This window comes from Bos grunniens, chromosome 16, assembly GCF_055505025.1.
Source record: "Bos grunniens cultivar Pamir isolate PY7600 chromosome 16, Bosgru_T2T1.0, whole genome shotgun sequence".
Lineage (NCBI taxonomy): Eukaryota > Metazoa > Chordata > Mammalia > Artiodactyla > Bovidae > Bos > Bos grunniens.
In genome coordinates, this window is record NC_141180.1 from 47,492,299 (window position 1) to 47,517,499 (window position 25,201).

Consider the following 25,201-nt stretch of genomic DNA (forward strand, 5'->3'; position numbering starts at 1 on the left):
CTGGCTGAACAGGTCATTATTAAAAATGCAACTTAACAACACAGTTATTACCTAGGTCACAAATAGAGCGCTGCCTCTGTACCTGGCAAAGGGGCTTGTGGCAGCCCCTGAAGTGATGTGCAGACGTTCTGTTCATAGATTTGATCAGCTCCTCAAAGGGAACCATGACCCAAAAGATTAGGAGGAACTACTCTAAGGATTGAGAGAACTGACTCATTTGTCTCCAACCTGCAGCAGGCACGCAGTGGGGGAAAAGTCCTGGGCTGCTGAAGGTTACAGAATCCTGAGCCATGTGGATCTCTGCATCGGTAGCCTCCACTGGCCAGTGGGACTGGAGCCAGGAGGGGGCTTCTGCTCCTCAGGGCTCCCATCCTCACAGGTGAGAGTCAACAGGTTTCTTTTAACATAGGGAGCCCAGCCCCAGAGCTACTCTGATGAATGGTGGTATTCATTCTGATGCTCTGATGAATACCATGAAGACAGAAAAATGAAAAACAGAATGACAGAAATTAGTATGTTTTTATAAAAATTTTATAGAAACAAATACCCAACTGGCATCACTCAATGCACTTTCCACACTTCCTGTCACCAAATTTATGTTAAATAGTAAGACAAAGATCTTTAAATTATTCTCTAGATGGACTATGCTTTAAAAAACCAAGGGGTAAGCAAAGTTATAAGCATGTTTTCAAAATAAAGGACTGCATTTCAGTTTATAGCACATGTTATAAAGCATTTGAAATTTCTTTTCTTTTGAACATTCTTTCTCAAGTCTCTATCACTAGCAAGCACTCTTCCTTGGGGGGACTGAATCAAATTCAGGTTGCACTGATCAGCTGTTGCTAAGATAACAACATATTTCCAGCTGCTCTGTTAGGATGACTGGACACAAGCAAGCAGATCACACCAGTGATGGAAATCTTCCCTCTTCTGTTCATTCAAAAGTGCAATCTCACACTGCTTTATCCTCCTTCAAGACTTTTCAACATCTGACACATACACATGCACATCACCATTACACCTCCTCCTCAATAAAATAAAAGTCCCACGAGAGCATGAGTTTGCAAATCCCTCAATGGCATCACAGACATACAGGAACATCAGTGGTGACAGTGCCAGCAGAACTTGGGTTTTTCCTTCAAGAAAACAGAGGGATAACTGCCTCTCTTGCAGGCAACTAGAAGACAGGGGTTTTGGTTGTAACTTTCCTTCTGATTCACCATTCTACAAATGTTCCAAAAAGAGGTATCACCCTTCTAATAAGAAATTAAGCACAAGAAATTCTTAGAGCAGAAATGGCTTCTACTGAGAATGCAGACTAGGTTTTGCTTATCTCTGCCCACCCTTCCCATCTGTTTCCTTCTGAAGGCAGAAACTTAAATCTGCCTTCAAGTTAAGGGAAAGATGTTATCTTTTTAGATGAGAGAGAGAATGGCCACCTGAAACTTAAAAAAAAAAACCTGAAACGAATTTTATGCAGTTCTCACACTACAACAGGGAGCTCAAACTGGGCTCTGTTCAGGTATCATGATTCCGCATTACCTGACCACCTCTCTCAGACGCCCGCCCGCCCCGCCCACCACCTTCTACCCTCACACTGCTCTCTCTTCAGAAACTTTTCAATATCCGATGCACATCTACCTATATATACACGCAGAAAAAATACAGGTTTACTGTCATAATTGTGTCTCCTCCCCAATAAAATGTAAGTTCCATGAGAGCAAGTCCTTATAAAAAAGATTTATTGAGGCATGGTTGACACAAATTGTAAATATATCTTAATATAAAACTATACAAAAAAGTATACAATTTCATGTTTTGACGTATGTATACCCCCATGCAATGAAGATGATGAACTCACCCGTCACTTGTAGATGTTTTCTCATAACCCTGTGTAATCCCCTCCTCTCTTCTATTCACCTGCAGGCAACAGCTGATTTGCTTTCTGTCATGAATGATTTGCTTATGTTTTCTCGACTTCTATGTATTTGGAATCGAATAGTATGTATTCTTCATCTGGTTGTCTTCACTTAGCATGATTATTTTGACACTCATCCACGTCACTGCATGTACTGACAGCTCATCCACTTTACTGCTGGGTAATTTTCGTTGTTGTTCAGTCTCTCAGTCCTGTCCTACTCTTTGCGACCCCATGGACTGCAGCACGCCAGGCTTCCCTGTCCTTCACTGTATTCTGGAGTCTGCTCAGACTAATGTCCATTGAGTCGGTGATGCCATCCAACCATCTCCTTCTCTGTCGCCACCTTCTTCTCCTGCCCTCAATCTTTCCTAGAATCAGGGTCTTTTAATGAGTCAGTTCTTCACATTAAGTAGCTTAATGTAAAGTACTGGAGCTTCAGCTTTAGCATCAGTGCTTCCAATGAATATTCAGGATTGATTTTCTTTAGGAGTGACTGGTTTGATCTCCTTGCAGTCCAAGCGACTCTCAAGAGTCGTCTCCAGCACCACAGTTCGAAAGCATCAATTCTCTGACCCTCAGCATTCTTTATACTCCCAACTCTCACATCCGTACATGACTACTGGAAAAACCATAGCTTTGACTAGACAGATCTTTGTTCGCAAAGTAATGGCTCTGCTTTTTAATATGCTGTTTAGGTTGGTCACTGTTTTTCTTTCAAGGAGCAAGCATCTTTTAATTTCATGGCTGCAGTCACCATCTGCAGTGATTTTGGGAGCCTAAGAAAATAAAATATGTCACTGTTTCCATTTTCCCCCCATCTATTTGCCATGAAGTGATGGGACTGGATGCCATGATCTTCGTTTTATGAATGTTGAGTTTCAAGCCAGCTTTTTCACTCTCCTTTTTCACCTTCATGAAGAGACTCTTTAGCTCCTCTTCGCTTTCTGCCATTAGAGTGATATCAACTGTGTATCTGAAGTTACTGATATTTTTCCCAGCAATCTTGATTCCAGCTTGTGATTCATCCAGCCCGGCATTTCACATGATATACTCTGCATATAAGTTAAATAAGCAGGGTGACAATATACAGCCTTGATGTACTCCTTTCCCAATTTGGAACCAGTCTGTTGTTCCATGTCCGGTTCTAACTGTTGCTTCTTGATCCGCATACAGGTTTCTCAGGAGGCAGGTAAGATGGTCTTGTGTTTCCAGCTCTTGAAGACTTTTCCACAGTTTGTTGTGACCCACACAATCAAAGGCTTTAAGGCAGTCAATGAAGCAGAAATAGATGTTTTTCTGGAATTCGCTTATTTCTTCTATGATCCAACAGATGTTGGCAATTTCATCTCTGGTTCCCCTGCCTTTTCTAAATCCAGCGTATAAAGCCTCCTCAGACAATCATTTTGCCTTGTTGCATTTCTTTTTCTTGGGGATGGGTTCGGTCACCACTTCCTGTATAATGTTACAAACCTCCGTCCATAGTTCTTCAGGCACACTGTCTATCAGATCCAATCCCTTGAACTATAATGGCCTAGTAGTTTTCCCTACTTTCTTCAATTTAAATCTAAATTTTGCAATAAGGAATTCATGATCTTGAGCCACAATCAGCTCCTAGTCTTATTTTTGCTGACTTAACGGTGACATAGATTATGGAACTTTAATTGCCGTTTTAATTAAATAAATGTGGTTATCTCACACACCATTCTGTAACGACATACATGGATCAAAAGTACTGGGAACACAGGCCCTGATAGTAAAAACTGTCAACTATTAAATGCTTAGATTTGTCATAGGCACTAATCTGGTGCTATAGCTTCACCTCTTTAAAATAACTCAAGAGAGTAACTAAAATTAGGCAAAGATCCTGATTTATTTAATCTCCAATTCTTCTGAGAAACTGATTTTATGGTTTGTGAGTGTGTGTGTGTGCACGTCTGTGTATTCCAATATACACAGGTATTGGAAAAATGGGAATATGGAAAGAGGATTTATTTCAGACAAAACTAACAGATCTATGACAAACAAGATTTATATTATCTGCCAAGCTTTTCCATGCCAATTATCCTTACAGATGAACAGAAACTCAAGAACTATTTTTTATTTTTGCAAAATTACTATATAATAGTAATTCATGTCCATAATGTTCACTTTGATTTCATAAAAAAATGCACCAAGGGATCCAAGGTATCAGTCAGTTCAGTTCAGTCGCTCAGTCGTGTCCAATTCTTTGTGACCCCATGAATCGCAGCACACCAGGCCTCCCTGTCCATCACCAACTCCTGGAGTTCACTCAGACTCACGTCCATCGAGTCAGTGACGTCATCCAGCCATCTCATCCTCTGTCGTCCCCTTCTCCTCCTACCCCCAATCCCTCCCAGCATCAGAGTCTTTTCCAACGAGTCAACTCTTTGCATGAGGTGGCCAAAGTACTGGAGTTTCAGCTTCAGCATCATTCCTTCCAAAGAAATCCCAGGGCTGATCTCCTTCAGAATGGACTGGTTGGATCTCCTTGCAGTCCAAGGGACTCTCAAGAGTCCGTACATATCACACTAATATACAATTGTTATATCATAAATTGACCCCAAGAAAATGACTATTTTAGCTATGACTCTTTGTGAGTCATATTATATTTTAGCTATAACGCACATTCAATATTTAATGAATACATCTGGAACTTAGAAGGGCTTTTGACTGTAGGTCTGTGGATAGGTGACATTATTCACAAGCATCCATAGGTACAAGGCATATTTGAAGATTTCAGGAACACTTGGAGAAGGGCTGCTTATAAAGGTAAAAGTGTTCTCATTAGTGAAATGCAAAGGGCCTTACTGAATGCTTCTGTGATAGTGATGATGGGCAAACTGCATGCATTATAAATTCAGGGTTCACTAAGAACCTGCTGAAACAATTTATTCTTTATCCCTCCTCCAGGAGATTTCATAGTATTGTCTGGCGGCGGCAGCAGTGTGGCAGCCACTCATTACTATTTCTGATTAGAAATGTTCAAGAACATGGGCAAAAGTTAAATGAGTATGTAAATTGGGGAGAAATTTTATATATATAGGCAATTTTCAACTTATAAACCAGCTTATACATACATTGAAGAAAACCTAAGACTTATTTCAACAGACAGAAAAGAAAATTTAAAAATCCTATACAATGTGGCTCCCAGGCAGTAATATTAAAGTCTATTCAACCTAAAATACAGGAAAGCAATGTTAATAAGGCTACCAACCATTAATCATAATACGTTAATAGAAAAATTCATTTATATTTCTATGAGGATGACCAAGAACCTAGCTCCTTTGCTCAAGTTCCTGTAATGACAACAATCCTCTCTCATTATCACACCAGATCAACTCCCTAGAAAAGAAGCAGTGGTAAGAGAACTCCTAGGTTGAGGGGGACAAGGTTTTGGTGAGAAATGAAGAAAGATAAGTAGCGGATTTAAAAGCTGAGCATGAAAAGATGAAGTCTTTAATTTGCGGAAGAGAGGCAGAGAGGGCAGCATCGATGAGACAGGTCACAGGTGAACACATGCTTGTCTTTCCTAAGTTATATATTCAAGCTTCCCCTTGTGGATGTACACTAGCAGTTGAACAGCAGAATGGTAAAATTAAAAGAAATAAGAAGAAGCAGTACCACCTAACCTGGGAAGCTTTTAGTTAAACAGGACTTTAAATGATCTGAATGACTCCACAGGCATACTCTGGAGATATTACTGACTCTGGAACAGACCACCGCAATAAAGCTAGAAGAGCAGTAAGGAGAGCCACGAGAACTTTTTGGTTTTTCAGGGCGTATAAAAGTTATGTTTTCACTGTACTGTAGCCTATAATGTGTGCAATAACATTATGTCTAAATAACATTGCTAAAAAAATATTAAGTATCATCTGAACCTTCAGCGAGTTCTAATCTTTTTGCTGGTAGAGGCTTTTGTGTCCATGCGGGCTTACGTCTGCTGCTGACTGATCAGTGTGGTGGCTGCTGAAGGGTGGGGTGGCTGTGGCAATTTCTTAAAACAACTATGAAGTTTGTTGCATCAACTGACTCTTTTTCACACCTGATTTCTCTGTAGCACGCAATGCTGTTCGACAGCATTTTACCCACAGGAGACCATCTTTCAAAATTGGAAACAATCCTCTCCAATCTTACTGCTGCTTTATCAATCACGTTTATGTAATATTCTAAACACTATGTTTTCATTTCAAAAATCTTCATAGCATCTTCCTGAGATGGAGTAAACTCCATCTCAAGAAATGACTTTCTTTGTTCATCCACAAGAAGTAACTCCTCACATGTTCAAGTTTTAAAATGAGGTTACAGCAATTCAGGACTATCTTCAGGTTCCAGTTCTAATTCTAGGTCTCTCTCTATTTTTACCACATCTGCAGTTACTTCTTCCATGGAAGTCCTGAACTTCTCCAAGTCATCCATGAAGGCTGAAATTAACTTCTTCCAAACTCCTATTAATGATGAACTTTTAACTTCTTCATGGTATGTTGTTAATAGCATCTAGAATGGTGATTCTTTTCCAGGCTTTCAACTTACTTTGCCCAGGTCCAACAGAGAAATCTGTACAGCAGCTGCAGCCTTAAAAAAAATGAATCAACTAATAAAACTTGAAAATTGAAATGATTCCATAATTCAAGGGCTTCAATGGATGTGTCTTCAGTTCAATCGCTCAGTCGTATCCAACTCTTCACAACCGCATGGACTGCCAACATGCCAGGCCTCCTTGTCCATCACCAACTCCTGGAGTTTATTCAAACTCATGTCCATTGAGCCGGTGATACCATCCAACCATCTCATCTTCTGTTGTCCCCTTCCCTCGTCTTCAATCTTTCCCAGCATCAGGGTCTTTTCAAATGAGTCAGTTCTTTGCATCAGGTGGCCAAAGTATTGGGAGTTTCAGCCTCAGCATCAGTCCTTCCAATGAATATTCAGGACTGATTTCCTTTAGGATAGACTGGTTATATCTCCTCGCAGTCCAAGGGACTCTCAAGAATCTTTTCCAACACCACAGTTCAAAAGCATCAATTCTTTGGCACTCAGCTTTCTTTATAGTCCAACTCTCAGATCTATACATGACTACCAGAAAAACCACAGCTTTGACTAGATGGACCTTTGTTGGTAAAATTATGTCTCTGCTTTTTAATATGCTGTCTAGTTTGGTCATAACTTTTCTTCCAAGGAGCAAGCATCTTTTAATTTCATGGCTGCAGTCACCATCTGCAGTGATTTTGGAGCCCCAAAATAAAGTCTGTCACTGTTTCCATTGTTTCCCCATCTATTTGCCATGAAGTGATGGGACCAGATGCCATGATTTTAGTTTTCTCAATGTTGAGTTTTAAGCCAACTTTTTCACTCTCCTCTTTCACTTTCATCGAGAGGTTCTTTAGTTCTTCTTCACTTTCTGCCATAAGTGTTATGTCATCTGTGTATATGAGGTTATTGATATTTCTCCCAGCAATCTTGATTCCAGCTTGTGCTTCATCCAGTCCAGCATTTAAAGGCAAAAAGATAGATAGGACACTGAAAGATTAATTCCCCAGGTCAGTACGTGCCCAATATGCTACTGGAGATCAGTGGAGAAATAACTCCAGAAAGAATGACGAGATGGAGCCAAAGCAAAAACAATACCCAGTTGTGTATGTAACTGGTGATGGAAGTGAAGTCCAATGCTGTAAAGAGCACTATTGCATAGGAACCTGGAATGTTAGGTCCATGAATCAAGGCAAACTGGAAGTGGTCAAACAGGAGATGGCAAGAGTGAACATCGACATTTTAGGAATCTGTGAACTAAAACAGACTGGAATGGATGTGTCTTAGCAGGCAGGAAAAGATTAACCTTGCTGTACATTCCCACTAGATGGCTAGGTGCATGGTAATGAGCAGTAGTAATATTTTGAAAGGAATCTTTTTATCTGAGCAGTAGGTCTCAACAGTGGGCTTAGAATATTCAGTAAACTGTGTTGTAAACAGATGTGCTGTCACCCAGGCTTTGTTGCTCCATTTTTAAAGCACAGGCAGAGTAGACTTAGTATAATTCTTAAGAGCCTTAGGATGTTGGAATGATAAAATGAATACTGGCTTTGATTTAAAGTCACCAGTTGCACTGTGCGTGCACGCTCAGTCGCTCAACTGTCTGCCTCTTTGTGACCCCATGGACTACAGCCCATAGAGCCTCTGTCCATGGCATTCTCCAGGCAAGCATACTGGAGTGGGTTACCAATTTCCTCTTCCAGGGGATCTTCCTGGCCCAAGGATCAAACCCACGACTCCTGTGTCTCCTGCACTGGCAGGCAGATTGTTTTTACCACCAAGCCACCTGGGAAGCCCCACCAGCTGCATTAGCCCCTAACTCAAGAGTCAGTCTGTCCTTTGAAGCCTTGAAGCCAGGCACTGACTTCTCCTCTCTAGCTATGGAAGTCCTTGATGGCATCTTCCTTCCAAAAGAAGGCTGTTTTAACTTCATGGAAAATCTGTTGTTTACTATAGCCACCTTTATTAATGATCTTAGCTGGATAATTTGCTGCAGCTTCTTACATAGCACTTACTCTTTCACTTTGAACTTTTATGTTATGTATGGGGACAGTTTCTTTCCTTAAACCTTGTGAAGCAACATCCAGTTTCAAGATTTTCTTCAGAACCTTCCTTACCTCTCTTGGCCTTCAAAGAATGCAAGTGTCAGGGCATGGCGCCAGATTAGGCTGTGGCCTATGGGAACACTGTGGCTGCTTTGATCTTCTATCCAGACAAGCATTAGCAATACTGCTATTTTGCATTCTTATCATTTGTATGTTCACTGGAGTAGCAGTTCTAATTTCCTTCAAGAACTTTTCCTTTGCATTCACAACTTGGCTAACTGGAGAAGAAGCCTCGTTTTGGGCTTATCCTGGCTTGCAACATGCCTTCTTCACTAAGCTTAATCATTTCTAGCTTTTGATTTAAACTGGGAGGCATGCAATTCTTCCTTTCCCTTGAACGCTGGTAGGCCACTGTAGGGTTATCAATCAGCCTTCTTTCAATAATGTTGTGTCTCAGGGAAGAAGGAGACCCGAGAAGAGGGAGAAAAACGGTGGAGCGCCCAGTCTGTGAAGCAGTCAGGACACACAACATCTACTGCACATCCATTAAGTGTGGCTCACGGAGCCTCCAGACAATTAAAGTAGTAATGTTAAAGATCACTGAGCACAGACCACCATAATAAATACAATAATGAAAGGGTTTGAAATGTTTGAAGAATTCTCAAAATGCGACAGATACATGAGGTGAGTACATGTTTTTGGCAAAGTTGCGCTGATAGACTTGATAGGCACAGGGTTGCCACAAACCTTCAATTTGCAAAAACGCGCATTATCTGTGAAAAAATAAAGTGAAGTGCAATAAAACAAGACCTGCATGTATTCCTTAAGAAGGACAAACAAGTATGTTTGGAGGATCACTTATTAATGCATTTTAATTGAACTATAAAACATCTGCATTGAAAAACCAAAAATGAACTTTTTGGCCAACCCAACAGAGTAAAGAAAGGATAATGTCCATGTACAAAGCTAGTGGAAAGATTAAAAGACAAAAGTGGTCAAGCCATCTATATCCACCATAAGCAGTTAATAGATATATACAACATTTAGACTTTAAAATATGGTATCAAAAACAGTAATCACGAGGGGGGAGAATACAAATGCAGGATTATTAAAGTACATTTGAAAGTCAGAGATCAGCAACTTAAAACAATTATATATGTGTATGTATGGTAGTAATCTCCTGATAACCACCAATAATCTGTAAGAGATACACATACAAAAAATAAATCCAGACATAACACTATAGTCATCAAACCAGAACAAAACAAGAAGGGGGAAAAAAAAAGACCTACACAAACACCCCCAAAACAATTTTAAAAAATAGCAAAAAGAATATACTTATTGATAATTACCTTAAATGTAAATAGACTAAATGCTCAATTCAGAAGACAGAGAGTGGCTGAACAGATACAAAAACAAGACCCATAAAGATATGCAGCCTACAGACTCACCTCAGATGTAACGACATAGACAGAAAATGAGGGGGCTGGAAAAGGTACTGCATGAACATGAAAATCAACAGAAAGCCGGAGTACAAATAGCTAGACAAAACAGACTTGAAAGACCAATGCCAGAGACAAAGGACATTACACAATGATCAAGGAATCAACCCAAGAAGATACATAGTAATTGTAAATATATATGTGTGCACCCAACATAGGAGGCCTTCAGTATATAGTGAACACATATATAGTGAAAGCTGCTCAGTCGTGTCCGACTCTTTGTGACCCCATGGACTATACAGTCCATGGAATTTTCCAGGCCAGAATACTGGAGTGGGCAGCCTTTCCCTTCTCTAGGGGTCTTCCAATCCAGGGATTGAACCTAAGTCTTCAACAATGCAGGCAGATTCTTTACCAGCCGAGCCACAAGGGAAGCCCAAGAATACTGGAGTGGGTAGCCTATCTCTTCTCCAGCAGATCTTCCTGACCCAGGAATCAAACTGGGATCTCCTGCACTGCAGGCAGATTCTTTACCAACTGAGCTAGGGAAGCCCAATATATAAGGCAAATAGAGTAGAAATTGCCAGGAACACAGTAATAGAGGTAGACTTTAACACACCACTTACATCGATGGACAGATCATCCAGACAGAAAATCAGTAAGGCTTAAAATGATGCATTAGACCAGATGGACTTATTCATTTATATATGCATGTATGTTTATGTACATAACTTTATAAAATTATATATTATGTATATAAATCAATCCACTCCATCTGGTCTAATAAATTATTACACATAATAATTCATATGTAGTTATATAGAATAATATACATTATTATATAATAACTAAATTTATCCCTAAATATTTTCTTCTTTATGACGTTATTTAACATGGAATTTTCTTAAATTGCTTTTCATGTTGTTTTTATCTAATGTATAGAAATATATTTTGTGTGTAATTTTATTAGCTTGAAGAGGTTTTTTGGTGTATTCCTTAGTGTTTCCTACATATAAGATCATGTCATCTGTTAACAGAAGTAGTTTTACTACTTCCTTTTCCATCTGATTGCATTTTATTGCCTGTTCTTTCTAAATACTCTGACAAAAATTTCTAGTATTATGTTGAAAAGAAGAGCATCTTTTTGTTGATATGTTGATATGCTGAAAGTAGGCATTCTTGTCTTCTTCCTTATCTTTGGGGAAAAGCTTTCCGAGTTTCATCATTTGAGTGTGTGACCTGTGGGTTCACAAATGGTTTATATTATGATAAGGAAGTTTCTTTCTATTTCTAGTTTTCTAAGTATAATTTTGTTTGTTTGTTTTGGTTCTTTTACCATGAAAAGAGTGTTGAACTTTGTCAAAAGTTTTTTCTGCACCAACTGAGATCACAGTTTTTTTCTTTATTCTATTAAAGTAGGGTATTACATTGATTGATTTTAGTATGTTGAATTTTTGCATTCCTGGAATAAAACTCACTTCATCAGGATGTATAATCCCTTTAATCTGCCACTGACTGTTTTGCTAGCACTTTCGTGGGGATTAACTGGGGATCCTGCTGTGCAGTTTGTTGCTGTGTGCCTGCATAACTTTGGAATGAGGGTAATGCTGTCCTAACAGAGTCAGCAAGCACACTCTTCCATTTCTTTGAAGAATCTGAGAAGGGGTGGCATCATTTCTCCTTTCAACGTCTGAGTAATTCCCGAGTGACGCCATCTGACCCTGCGTGGGCTTTTCTTTATTGGAGTTTTCGGTTTACTTTGTCCCTATCGGTCCTTATTAGTGTTTAGGTCTATTCAAATTTTCCACTGCTACTTGGGGGGCTTCCCATGTAGCTCAGCTGGTAAAGAATATGCCTGCAATGCAGGAGACCCAGGGTCGATCCCTGGGTTGGGAAGATCCCCTGGAGAACGTCATGGCAACCCACTCCAGTCCTCTGGCCTGGAGAATTCGATGGACAGAGCAGAGGAGCCTAGTGGTCCATGGAGTCGCAGAGTTGAACGTGACTGAGTGACTAACACACACTTCTACTTGAGTCATTTTGGCAGTTTGTGTGTTTCTAGGAATTTTTCCACCGCATAAAGGTTTATCCATTTTTTATTAGTATATAGCTGTTCATATTATTGTTAAGAAACAATCCTTTTTATTTTTGTAAAATCAATATTAATGTTTTTCCACCTGTGATTTTAATATTTTTTTCTCATTTTCTTAGCCAATCTAGTTAAAAACTTGTCAATTATGATCTTTTCAAACAATCAACTATTTTTTGTTTTATTGACTTTCTCTATATTCTATTTTCTATTTCATGTAGAGCCACTCTAATCTTTATGCAAAAAGCTGGCTAACTTAGATGAGGTGATGAAATTCACTTAAAGAAGTTGTAACAGCCTTAAAACTGGGTGCACCTAAGAAGAGAGCTGCAAGTTCAAAGCAAGAGTGATAGAACTACAGAGGACGAGTCGGCACCAATTACAGTCCAGGGTTTACTCATCCCCCCTCGTCAACTGATAAACGCAAGCAGCCAACCAGTAAGGATGTAACTTACAGCTGTTAGCCCACTTGATCTAACTGACATTTATAGAACACTCTATATAACAAAGAAACATTATTTTCAATGTATATGAAACACTCATCAACATAAATCATATTTTTTCATAAAATAAACCTCAAAATTTAAAGTATTTAAAATAATAAAAGTATGCTCCTTAACAACAGAATTAGACTAGAAACCTAAACATAAAAATAGTTAACAAATCTCCAAATATTGTAAATCAAACAACATACTTCAATAATCTATAGAATAAAAGAAGATATCATAAGGAAAATTAAAAAGCATCTTGAAATAAAAATTAAATCATAATATGACCAAAAAAAACTTACATGATGCAGCTACAGCAACGCTTAGAGGTAGTAAAAATACAACACTACAAGATCATATTATAAAAGAAGAAAGGATTCAAATGTATTAAGTTTTCAATGTAACTGGCTAAAAGGAAGAGCTAATTTATAAAACAAGGTAAAAGGAATAGAAAAATAAAGCACATAATCCATCAACTCAAGTGTCAATGAATTCAATAATTAGATAAAGTATTAAAATTCCTTGAAACACATATGAACACTATAAAATCTTTTTGAAAAGAAACAGATAATTAGAAATGCTGAACATACACTGAATAAACTGAATTTCTTTAGTCTAGGCCCAGATGACTTCACAGGACATTCTATCAACACTGAAAGAGGAAATATAGTAACTCCGGAGAAGGCAATGGCACCCCACTCCAGTACTCTTGCCTGGAAAATCCCATGGACGGAGGGCCTGGTAGGCTGTAGTCCACGGGGTCGCAAAGAGTCGGACACGACTAAGCGACTTCACTTTCACTTTTCACTTTCATGCGTTGGAGAAGGAAATGGCAACCCACTCCAGTGTTCTTGCCTGGAGAATCCCAGGGACGGGGGAGCCTCGTGGGCTGCCGTCTATGGGGTCGCACAGGGTCAGACATGACTGAAGCGACTTAGCAGACTTAGCAGCAGCATGCAAACTTTTCCATAAAATAAAAAAGGGATCACCATTTATTTTTGGTGTCTAGCATTATTATCCTGATTCTAAAACCAGATAGTACATGAAAAGAAAAGTATAGCCCAATGCTCCCTATGAATATCAATGCAAAATCCTAAAATAAAAATACTAACAAAAATCTAGCAATATATAAAAAAGACAATATACCATGATTGTTTAGAAGTTTATTCTAGGCATGTAATATAGATGTAATATCAAAATCTATGTGATTCACCATATTAATAAACTAAAGTAGAAACATTACACAGTTATCTCTATGAATGCACAAAAACATATCTGACAAAATCCAACATCTGTTCATAACAAAAGTGCTCAGGAAATAAACAGCAGATAATTTTAACCCGAGAGATGGCAAGCATAAAAAACCTATACCTAATATCATAATCAGAAGGGGAAATGTAAATACTATCTCCTCCAAATTAGTAATAATTAAATGTCTATTCTCACCATCTCTATACAACATTGTTCTGGCAATCTTAGTCAATGCAAGAAGGTAAGAAAAAAAGAGATAAAAGGCATACAAGTTGAAAACAGATGACGAGATCATCTATATTATATAGACCTTAAAAAAAAAGGCACTAAAACTAGTAAGTATGTTCAAACCGGGTGAACTAATGAGATACACGTAACACCTCCACTAAAGACCTATTTACCTCAATTTCCTTTACTCAGTGCATAATGTCTGACTTTCAACAAAAAAATTATAGGACATACTAAAGGGATAAAAATGTATATTTTCAAGATACAAAGCAAGCCTCAGATATGACAGAGAGAGAGATAGATGTTGGAATTATGAGACCAGGAATTTGAAGCAGCTATGACTATTATACTAAAGGCTTTAGTAGAAAAAGTGAACTAATAGAGCAAGAATAGGTGAGTAATACAAGTAGATAAATGGAATCTCTAAGAAAGCTTCAAAGGAAATGCTAGCAGTCAAAAACACCACCACAGAATGCCTTTGTCTTTGACAGATTAACCAATAGTCAGAACACAGTCAAGGAAATAATTGGTGAGCTTGAAGAAATGTTAATATGCTAAGTCACTTCAGTCGTGTCCGACTCTGTGTAACCCCATAGAGGGCAGCCCACCAGGCTCCCCCGTCCCTGGGATTCTCCAGGCAAGAACACTGGAGTGGGTTGCCATTTCCTTCTCCAATGCATGAAAGTGAAAAGTGAAAGTGAAGTTGCTCAGTCGTGTCTGACTCTTATCGACCCCACGGACTGCAGCCTACCAGGCTCCTCCGTCCATGGGATTCTCCAGGCAAGAGTACTGGAGTGGGGTGCCATTGCCTTCTCCAAGAAATGTTAATAGAAACTTTCAAAACTGAAATACAAAGAGAAACAAGAATAAAAAAGAACAGAATATCTAAGCATTCTGAGACAACTATAAAAGATGGAATGTACATGTAACGGGACTAAGAGAAGAGGAGGGACAGGAAGGCGCCAAAGAAACACTTGAATCAAGAACAGTATTCCAAAATTAGTGCCAGGCACCATACTACAGATCATTTGGTCTTACATTTAGGTCGCTAGTACATTTTGAGTTTATTTTTGTGTATGGAGTGAGACAATGTTCTAATTTCATTCCTTTACATGTAACTGTCCAAGGAAGACATACAAATGGCCAAAAGGCACATGAAAAGATGTTCAACATCGCTAATTATTAGAGAACTCTGACTCAAAAACACAATGAGGTATGACCTCACATTGATCAGAATGGCCATCGTCAAAAGTCTACAAATAATAAATGCTAGAGAGGATGTGGGGGTGGGGGGAAGGAACCCTCCCTCACTGTTGGTAGGGATGTAAAATTGTACAACCACTGTGCAGAACAGTATGGAGGTTTCTTGAAAAACTAAAAATAGAACTGCATATGATTCTGCAATCCCACTCCTGAGCATGTATCTGGGGAAAATCACAATTTTAAAAAGGTACATGCACTCCACTTTTCATAGCATCACTATTTACAATATCCAAAATATGGAGCAACCTGAATGTCCACTGACAGATGAATGGATGTATAAAAACGATGTAGCATACATATATACAACAGAATATTGCTCAGACATAAAATAATGCCATTTGTAGCAACATAGACGGACCTAGAGATTATCACACTAAGTGAAATAAGCTAGACAGTGAAAGATAAATATCAAATGATATTGCTAATACGAAAAACCTAAAAAAAAGATACAAATGAACTTATTTCCAAACAGAAAGAAGACTCACAGGCATAGAAAACAAACTTACAGTTACCAAAGGGGAGAAGCAGTAGGAGAGAGATAAATCATAAGGTTGGTATTAACATACACACTACTGTATATAAAATAGATAACCAAGAAGGATCTACTGTGGAGCACAGGGAACTATACACCTTATCTTGTAATAACCTATAAGGGAAGAGAATCTGAATACAAAGAAAAATATACATACACGTACAACTGAAACGCTGTGCTATACACCCAATACTAACAGGATATTGTAATCAACTATACTTCGATTAAAAAAATTAATATGATCTAAGACTGTATTAATTGTAGGTTAAAAAAAAAAGTAAGTGAAACCATGGTAACACTTATCAAAAGAAACCTGGAATAGCCATATTAATTTCAGACAGAGCCGACTTTAGAGGATTGAAAGTTATCACACAAAAAGAAACATTACATAATGATAAAGGGGTTAATTTTCCAGAAAGACATAATAATGCTTAATGTGTCTGCATCTAACGAGAGAGTTTTGAAATACAATAGCCAAAAACTGACAGGACTGGAAGGAGAAATAGATTTAATTCACAATGATAGTTGGAGACTTTTAACATCCCTTTATCAGTAACTGACAGATTTAGAAGGGGGAAAATTAGCAAAGACTGAAAACTACCATCAGCCAGCTGGATCGAGTTGATAGACTACCTCCTCCAACAATAGCAGAATACATATTCTACTTAAGCTCACAGAACATTTACCAAGAGAAACCATAATCTAGGTCATAAAACACATCTTAAACTTAAAAGAAGAGAAATCATACAAAGGTATGCTCTCAGACCACAAAAAAATTAAACTGGCAATCAGTAAGATAAATATATCTGGAAAAATTCCAAATAGAGATCAAATCGGAGAAGGCAATGGCACCCCACTCCAGTACTCTTGCCTGGAAAATCCCATGGACGGAGGAGCCTGGTAGGCTGCAGTTCATGGGGTCGAGAAGAGTTGGACACGACTGAGCGACTTCACTTTCACTTTTCACTTTCATGCATTGGAGAAGGAAATGGCAGCCCACTCCAGTGTTCTTGCCTGAAGAACCCCAGGGACGGATGAGCCTGGTGGGCTGCTGTCTACTGGGTCGCACAGAGTCAGACGCGACTGAAGTGACTTAGCAGCAGCAACAGCAGAGATCAAATAATATAGTTCCAAATAACACATGGGTCAAATAAGATTTCAAGAAAATTTTAAACATATTTTTAAGTAAATAAAAATAAATACAACTCATCAAAGTTTGTGGGATGCAGTAAAAATAGTCTACACAGGAAAACTTACAGCGCTGAATCACACATTCAAAAGGAAAGCTCTAAAAGCAATCATCTATGCTTCCAGTTTAGGAAGCCACAAATAGAAGAGCAAATAAAACCTGAAATAATAAGAAAATAAATAAAAATGAGGGTAGAAATCCATAAATTTTAAAATTGAAAACTGATAGAGAAAATCACCAAAATCACAAACTGCCTTTCTGAAAACATCAAGAAAATTGATGAACCTCTGCCACATTAAAAAGAAATTGTATTCTATCAGGCCTTCTGGCATTTACAATAGTGTTTTGTGTACACAAATCCTATTTGGTGCAAAAATTTTAATTTTTACATTGAAGATTATACTATTGCTCATCGTGCCAAAAATGACTTCTCAGACTTAACGTTTATATGCTGAACTCTACTGAGCTCAAAGTTACTACTGTCTGTTCACTTTTCATGACATTTGACTGTTACACCTCTGTTTATCCTCTTATTTCATCCATTTATTCTGTGTAATTTTGTTTTAGGTGCGATTCTTATCCAGAACATCTAGTTACATTTTGTTTTTAACCTACTTCAGGGTTTTAAAGCTTGCACCATTTGCATTTCATATCATAACTAACATGGTTTTGACAGCTGTCTGTGTTCTTTTATATCCTCAGTGCAATGCCGCACAATCAACAGAAGAGAGTAATTTTAAAGTTAAACTGTCAGAACATTTGGTAGATATTTGTGGCTCATTTTTCTCCAATCTGAAGTCTTAGACTGGACTACCATTTGAGTAGGATAAGGAGAGCGTCAATATGAAGCTACCTAGATGCATCTGTTTGGCCTCTTTCTTTCCTCTGCTGAGTGTTCATGTTGTACTCGTCTAACCTTGCTTTACTTAAGAAAACACCAACAATCACGAACAGTGGCGTAACTGCCATCAGTCACCAAGCTCTTCATGCTGAATTTTTCAATCAGAAAATAGGAAGTCATGATTCAGTCATGAAAAGTGCCAGTGTAACTTTAATACTATTTCACCACACAAAGAAAAAGATACCAGATGGGAGCATGGATCTCCATAAGGCAATGGAGAATGCTACTAGTAGTAAATATAAAGCACTGTTAGCACATTAAAATACAATTGTCTAAAGCTAAACAGAATCGTGATATATTGTGATGGTTTATAATAAGTGAAAGTAGAATGTATGAAAGTGAAGAACGGAAGAGTGCACAGAAACATGCTATTCAAAGTGATATATAATATTAACTGAGGGCACAGTGTGGTAAGTTACATATACAGAAAACTCTAAAACAACTTCACGACAAAAAAGCAAAGGAGAATAGCTAATGAGACAACAGCTAAGATAAAATCAAGACAAAAATATTCAAAAGACGGTAGATAAAAAAGGAATAAAATTGCAAGATGGCAGAATTTAAACCCAACTATGTTAATAATTGAATTAAATAAAAGTGGGCTGCACATTCCATTAGAAGTCATATATTAGCTAATGAATAAGGAAAAAGTCAAAGTATGGTGCAGTGATTAAGCCTGTGTGTTCCTCTTTCTCCTCCTACCATGGATACAAACCCCATGATGTGCTAAAAAGTTTGGCTGGGGCCAGCTGTCTCCATAATCCACCTTCCGCCTCCCCCAAACCTGCTACAACTCAGAGAAGCCAAAAGGTGGAGTAGAAAAAGATTACTGGATGACAAGCAGTAAGAATTACAAGAGCTAAACGAGCTCTTCAAACCTGTAGTTGCTGCTCAAACACTAAGTAAAGGTACAGATCGTGAATCTGTGGGACATGCACGGGCGGAGCGCTAGGGAGCTAAGTGCAGGTTCTCTCTCGACTGCAGTGAGAAAATGCGATGCAAGCAGTGAAGAACTTGAAAAATATACTATAGATAATTAGCATGAGAATAAAAGAAACACAATAAGGCAGAAAAGAAAAACTCCAAAATTGAGAGTGTGCAAATACTTTCTCGAACTACTAGAAACAACAAACATGGCTGGCTTTGGGTATGCCATGGAGGGGCAGATATCTGCATGCATCATGACACACTTCCTTCTGGATTTATACTGTGTTGTTTATCCTTCTTAAAGAAAGAAGAGAATGAACAGAAAATGTCATTACAAGATGTAATAGAGTGTTCTGCCCTAGGTCCAAATACTGCCAAAAGAAGTCCAGAATCTTTCCTTATATGGAAGGAAAAGACAAGAAAAGATGGATAAACTTGAGCAAGAAATGGAAAGAAGGACTTCAAAACAGGGTAGGCACCAGTTTTCAGTGGTTGTGAAATGTATGAATTTCATCCTGAGCTGACTGATGATAACAAGGAGGAAGCAGACGATACCTGTTACACCCAGGGAACAGGTGGAGATGAGGGAGATGATTCAGTGAGGGATGTAAATGAGACAGGTATTACTGTAGCCACTCTTCAAAGACTGTAGCACACACACTTCAGAAAGAGATAAAAACAATTTAAGCAAAACTTCCCTGGTGACTCAGACAGTGAAGCATTCGACCTTGGCTGGGGAAGATGCCCTGGAGAAGGGAATGGTTACTCACTCCAGTATTCTTGCTTGGAGAATTCCATGGACAGAGGAGCCTGGAAGGCTAGAGTCCATAGGGTCACATAGGGTTGGACATGACTTAGGAACTAACACTTTCACTTTTTCATCAGCTACCAACTTTATTTAGATTTCACCAGTTTTTCCACTTAGGGCCCTTTCCTATTCCAAGATCCAATCTAGAATTCCATACTACATTTAGTCATGCCACCTTAGTCCCTTCAGTTTGTGAAAGTTCCACAATCATTCTTTGCATTTCATGAAGCTGACACCTTTAAACCTATTTGACCAATTATTTTGAGGTATATATCTCTCCATGCAGGTTTCTTCAGGTTTTCTCATAATCATACTGAGGTTATTCATTTTGAAGAACACTACAAAAGTGATACAGCCTTCTCATGCTATCATACCATGGGTTACCAGGATTTTGCAACGTCTGCCAAGGTTTGTTTGTTTTTAATTCTAAAATTACTCTTTTAGTCTTTGTAAATATATATTTTGAGAGAGAGATGTGGACATGCAAATATTCTGTTTCTTATACTTTTACCCACTAATTTTAGCATTCATTGGTGAATCGCGTACAGCAATTTTTATTCGGGGGTTTTTAATGATAATTTTCTATTTCCCTGATTCCTTCTACATTTATTAATTGGAATTCACCCACAATGAAGATGGGGCTTCCTGGTGTCTCAGGTGACAAAGAATCTGCCTGCAATGTGGGGGACCCGAGTTCAATCCCTGGGTCAGAAAGATCCCCTGGAGAAGGGAATGGCAACCCACTCCAGTATTCTTGCCTGGAGAATCCCATGGATAGAGGAGTTTGGCAGGATATAGTCCATGAGGTCTCAAAGAGTCAGACATGACTGAGCAACAATACTGCTACTACTTTAATGAAGACATGTCTCTTCTCAATATTTTATCTATTTGTTCAATCACTAATCTCGCAGTATAGACTAATGGACATGTATCTTATTCTTTACATCACATACAATATTTGTTTTGCTACTGAAATTTTTCCAGCTTTCACCACTGGGAATTACTTAAGGTTGGTTCCTGTGTTCTATTAACATGAACCTTTCCATCTACCTTCCTTGTTTTTTTTTTTTTTTTTTTTACTTTCTGGCACCACAAAATTCCTTGGGCTCTTTTACCTTCCCCATCCCAGCTGTGAGATCAACTACTTCTCCAAATAACTTTGATTCTTTTTACTGGAGAATGATATTTAGTAATGAACATTTCAGTGTTAGATATGATTAATGTCATATTTAATGGTAAACAGTGTTTTCTCCCTAGAAACAATGTTTTCTCTCCTTAGAAACAAAACCAGGCTGTTAACTCTCATCATTTCTATTCCACATTGTAGAAAGGTCCTAGCCAATATAATAAAGGAAAATAAATAAAATACAGATTGAAAATGAAGTAAAGCTTTTTATTTATATAAAATATGGTCATTTATTTAGATAACCCTATGTCATGTACAAAAAAACTACTAAAACTAATAGCTTGTAGGATACAAGACCCACATACAAAAATCAATCCTATTTCTACTGGTAGCAAACAATATGAAAATAACATTTTAAAGTATCATTCACGTCAGAAGACATGAAATACTTATGGATAAATTTAACAAAATATGAATAAGAACTAAACACTGAAAATTATGAAACATTACTGAGAGTAATTAAAGAAGGCCTAAATAAATGAAGAGGTCCAGCATTCTCAAATGCCAATCCTCCCCAAATTCTTCTATAAATTGAACACAGTCTCACAGAAAACTCCCAGCAGACTTTTTTGTATAAAGTTGACAAACTGAGTATAAAACATATAGAAATTTACCTAGATAAATTCATATAAAACATCCTACCAGAGAATCTGAAAGACTGAAGACACTTCAAAGATCGTAATTCCCTGTGGGTGTAAAACAACTTGTCCACTTCCACACAAGAGAGAAGCAGCAGATCTAGGATGAGTGCCTCCAGCTTCCAGTGCTGAGTTACTCAGAGTGCTAAATGATGATACTCACAGCTAAGATTAATTCATCTCTAACTTTCCCTAGGAAGAGGTTTCACTTTCCCCTAAAGGTGCTCATGCTCAGGCGCTAGTCCTGTCTGACTCTGTGACCCCCTGGACTGTAGCCTGCCAGGCTCCCCTGGTCATGGGATTTTCCAGGCAAGAATACTGGCATGGACCGCCGTTTCTTCCCCCAGAGGATCTTCCCAACCCAGAGCTCAAACCCGCGTCTCTTGCATCTTCTGCATTGGCAGGCAGATTCTTTACCACTGAGCCATTGCGGAAGCCCTTCCGCTAAACATACCAGTATCTTCACACACATCTTCATCTGCAGAGTTTACCATGATACATATCAATAAGAAAATAGCCAATAATCAAGTCATAAATCTATAAAAACAGCAATTCTCCCAAAGCACATTAGTAAAACTGAAAAATACCTGACCTTAGAGATAAAGAATAAGGTATGCATTTTAAAGATAGAAGACCCCTCAAAAATGTTTGAAAACACAGGTAAATTCATGAAAATAGCTACTATATTAACATTCCTATAATTAATTCCTTATTTGTTGTAATACAATACAAACCCAAATAAACCCAATCATATTTCCACCACCTTTTAGAAAGAGTGTCAAAATTTAAGCATGCTACTCTGACATTGTTCTTCAGGTGTATGAAGATGGCTGAGAACATCGGGGGCATCTGACATCCAGGATACCACCCACACCCCCGAGCGAACCTGTAGCAAGTGTCAACGAGTAAAAACTGTGATTTTGGCTGTTGTGCTTCTTTATGCAGGATACTTAACATTTTTGCTCAAATTAAGCTGCAACTATTTTTATCTAAACTCTAACAATTTAAATTCATTTATTCACATACATCATCTAAAGCTATGTTTTGGTAGCTCCTCGTCCTGCCCTTCTTGCTGGTTTCTCCAGTTTCATTCACCACAAGGGAGCTGCCTGGGTATCTTAACAGTACCTTCACTCTGGGCATGCTGAGCCCATGGGGCAGAGACAGAATAAGCCTTGTTTCTTCACTGTGTGCTGGCTGGGTTCTCAGTGCATTCCTTAGGTGATGCCAAACTACAGTATTAACATATCCGACTCTCTGAATAGGACTGAAGAAAATCCATACTTTACCCCTTCTTTAAAGTTAGCAGTGCCATACCAATGCCCCACATTTTGTCTCCTAAGGAAATTTTTCTTTCTGTTTGGTTGTTGTTAGTGGTGGTGGAGTCCTCTTTGGATTTAGTTGTGGCTTATAACTTTGTGTGCCAAAGGAAACCTTTGATCACATATTATTTCTAGGTTCTTTTGCAGTGCAGTGACATAATAAACAGCAAGTGGTGCTTTAGGGGCTATATATGGATGCCACTCATAAAGAATTTCATCAGTATTACACAGTAGATACATAACTGTCTGCCTGAAGGTAATAAACACTGAGGATACTTAAGAATGATCACAAACTTCTCACAAGGGTTGAGAAGGATCCAACACTTACCACAGTGCTTATACATGGTGGGAACTCAAGAACTGTACATTTACTTGAAGTCTGCGTAGAGGCACCATAGCATGGCGCCTGTATTTTAAACACCTAGTTACAAGAAATGCTTAAAGTCGCCACATTTCCTATTACTGTGACATAGTATAAAAATGGCGCACTTATCTTACTTCCTCATAACTCTATGATATCCCTCTGTCTTTGCTTTAGGGATTAACAGAGAAGAGTATTTGGCACAAATTAAGACACTGCATAAATGTTGCTGATAAATACATTTAAGAGAAAAACATGAAAACCTAGAATAAACTGAAATGGAAGGACTGAGTACATAAACTGACTAGGTAAGAATTATAAGCAAATGCTGAATAACATAAAAATTTCATAGTAAAATTTTCATATGACCATTTGAAAATCAAAATGTCAAAATCATTGACTGTACTAACAATATCTGAAGTAGTAAAAATAAATTTTTAAAAATTTAAAAGATAAAACAGACACAATAATTTCCTATTCCTAAACTTAAGTAAACACTGCAGTATTAGAAACAAGTACAGATTAGACTAAAAATAAAATCATATGATTTGTAGCATCCATCTTGTAAGTCTTGAAGTTCTATTTCAAGTAAAAGAGAAGGCCCAAAGAAGACAAATAAATGTATTATTTTGTTAAATATTAAAACTAAACTGCTTTAAATTCCTTTTAAAAATAAGGAACTGTATAAATAAATATGAAGCATTCACTTTAAAATGAAAGGTATAGAGACAAAGTTTCAAAGTTGTGATTGTTTTGCTAGTTTTCCTGAAGAATAATGTAACATTGGTGCCTTTATTTTTTCTGAATCAATGAAATGATGAGAAGTAGACTAACAAATTATTGTGATAATAAAGAGAAAACTGATCACATTGAATAAAATTTCAAAATGCATTTCAGATGTAAAAACTATCAATAATGTTTTGTGCTAAGAAGTTCAATATTCAATTAAATAATAGAGTAAAAATACAATATCATGAAGATAACCGACCTTTTTATCATACACATCTTGCCAGTTTACTCCAGAAAAGAAACTGTGTCTCATAATTTCTTTTGCATCATCTGGTCCTCCACCAAGGCTGTGAGAACAGAAATAAAATTAAATGATTATAGAACATTTGCATAAGCTGAATGCATAACTACAAAGCTTTTGTGAAATGTAACTTTCTGTGTGTAAATAGTTCTTGTGATAAATAGCCATAAAAATAAAAAGCTTTTGTTCTAAGATCTAGTTTTCCTAATACACTATTAATAAGAATTTGCCTTGGGACAGTATGGTATTAGAAAAAAGCACAAGTTTTGGAGACAAACCAGAACTAGGCAAGCAGCTCTAGAACTTAGCAAGTGTATGACAATGAAAAATTACTTAATCTCAGTTTTCTCATCTGTATAGTGAGAATAATAATACCAGCATGGAAGATTACTGTTAGGGTACTTGTTATTTCTAAATGTTAAGTATTTAGAAATAACAAGTACCTAGCACAATAAATAATAGCTATTGTCAATTCTCAAGCCAAAATTATTTTAGAATGACTTTAGTCAAAATGCACCCTTGTCAACATAAATTCTGTAAAGACTACATAAAGGTTAGAAAAAACAATTTAGAGAGCACTGCTGACAGAAGCCAATAAATTGCTTTCATATTTCAAATGAATTTTCAGAGAAGTGAGAAAGTTAATATATGAAATATCACTGCAATGGAATCTGCTATACAAGTTTAATATAAATTAAAATTTTAAAAATACCCTCACCCCATCTTTGAAGGTACTCTTATTCAACTGATACCTGACACAATCTGAAATTCAGGTGTTTTCTAGATTTCTCCATTTCATATAGTACATACTAGTCACTATGAAGAAAGGCTGAGAGAAACAGAAAATAACACAGGAGGAAGTAAGATGGGAGGAAAAGAGGAAAAAGAGAGAAATAAAGAAAGGACAGGGAAACAAGGAGGAAAATAAAACAAAGGAAATCTATTTTTAAATCTGAATTTGACAGAGCAAGTTTTATTTGATTTTACTCATTGTTAGGAATGATACATGCTGGTAAATGCTTAATCATCAGCTAT

General features: G+C 37.6%; 1 protein-coding gene and 1 pseudogene across 13 annotated transcripts in view; one reads left to right on the forward strand and one right to left on the reverse strand.

Moving 5' to 3' along the window:
• The window catches only part of AKT3 (AKT serine/threonine kinase 3), a 281,741-nt gene that overhangs the window by 12,963 nt on the left and 243,577 nt on the right, over positions 1 to 25,201 (reverse strand). For all 13 annotated transcript variants that reach the window (XR_015143515.1, XM_086344906.1, XM_086344914.1 and 10 more), the window contains one exon: positions 24,125 to 24,212. Coding sequence is in view for 12 of the 13 variants with exons in the window: in XM_086344906.1 (XP_086201032.1) it covers positions 24,125 to 24,212 (88 nt within the window). In the remaining variant the exon portion in view is untranslated. The remainder of the gene's footprint in view (positions 1 to 24,124; positions 24,213 to 25,201) is intronic.
• LOC147356764 (zinc finger CCCH domain-containing protein 15 pseudogene) lies at positions 291 to 19,723 on the forward strand (annotated as a pseudogene).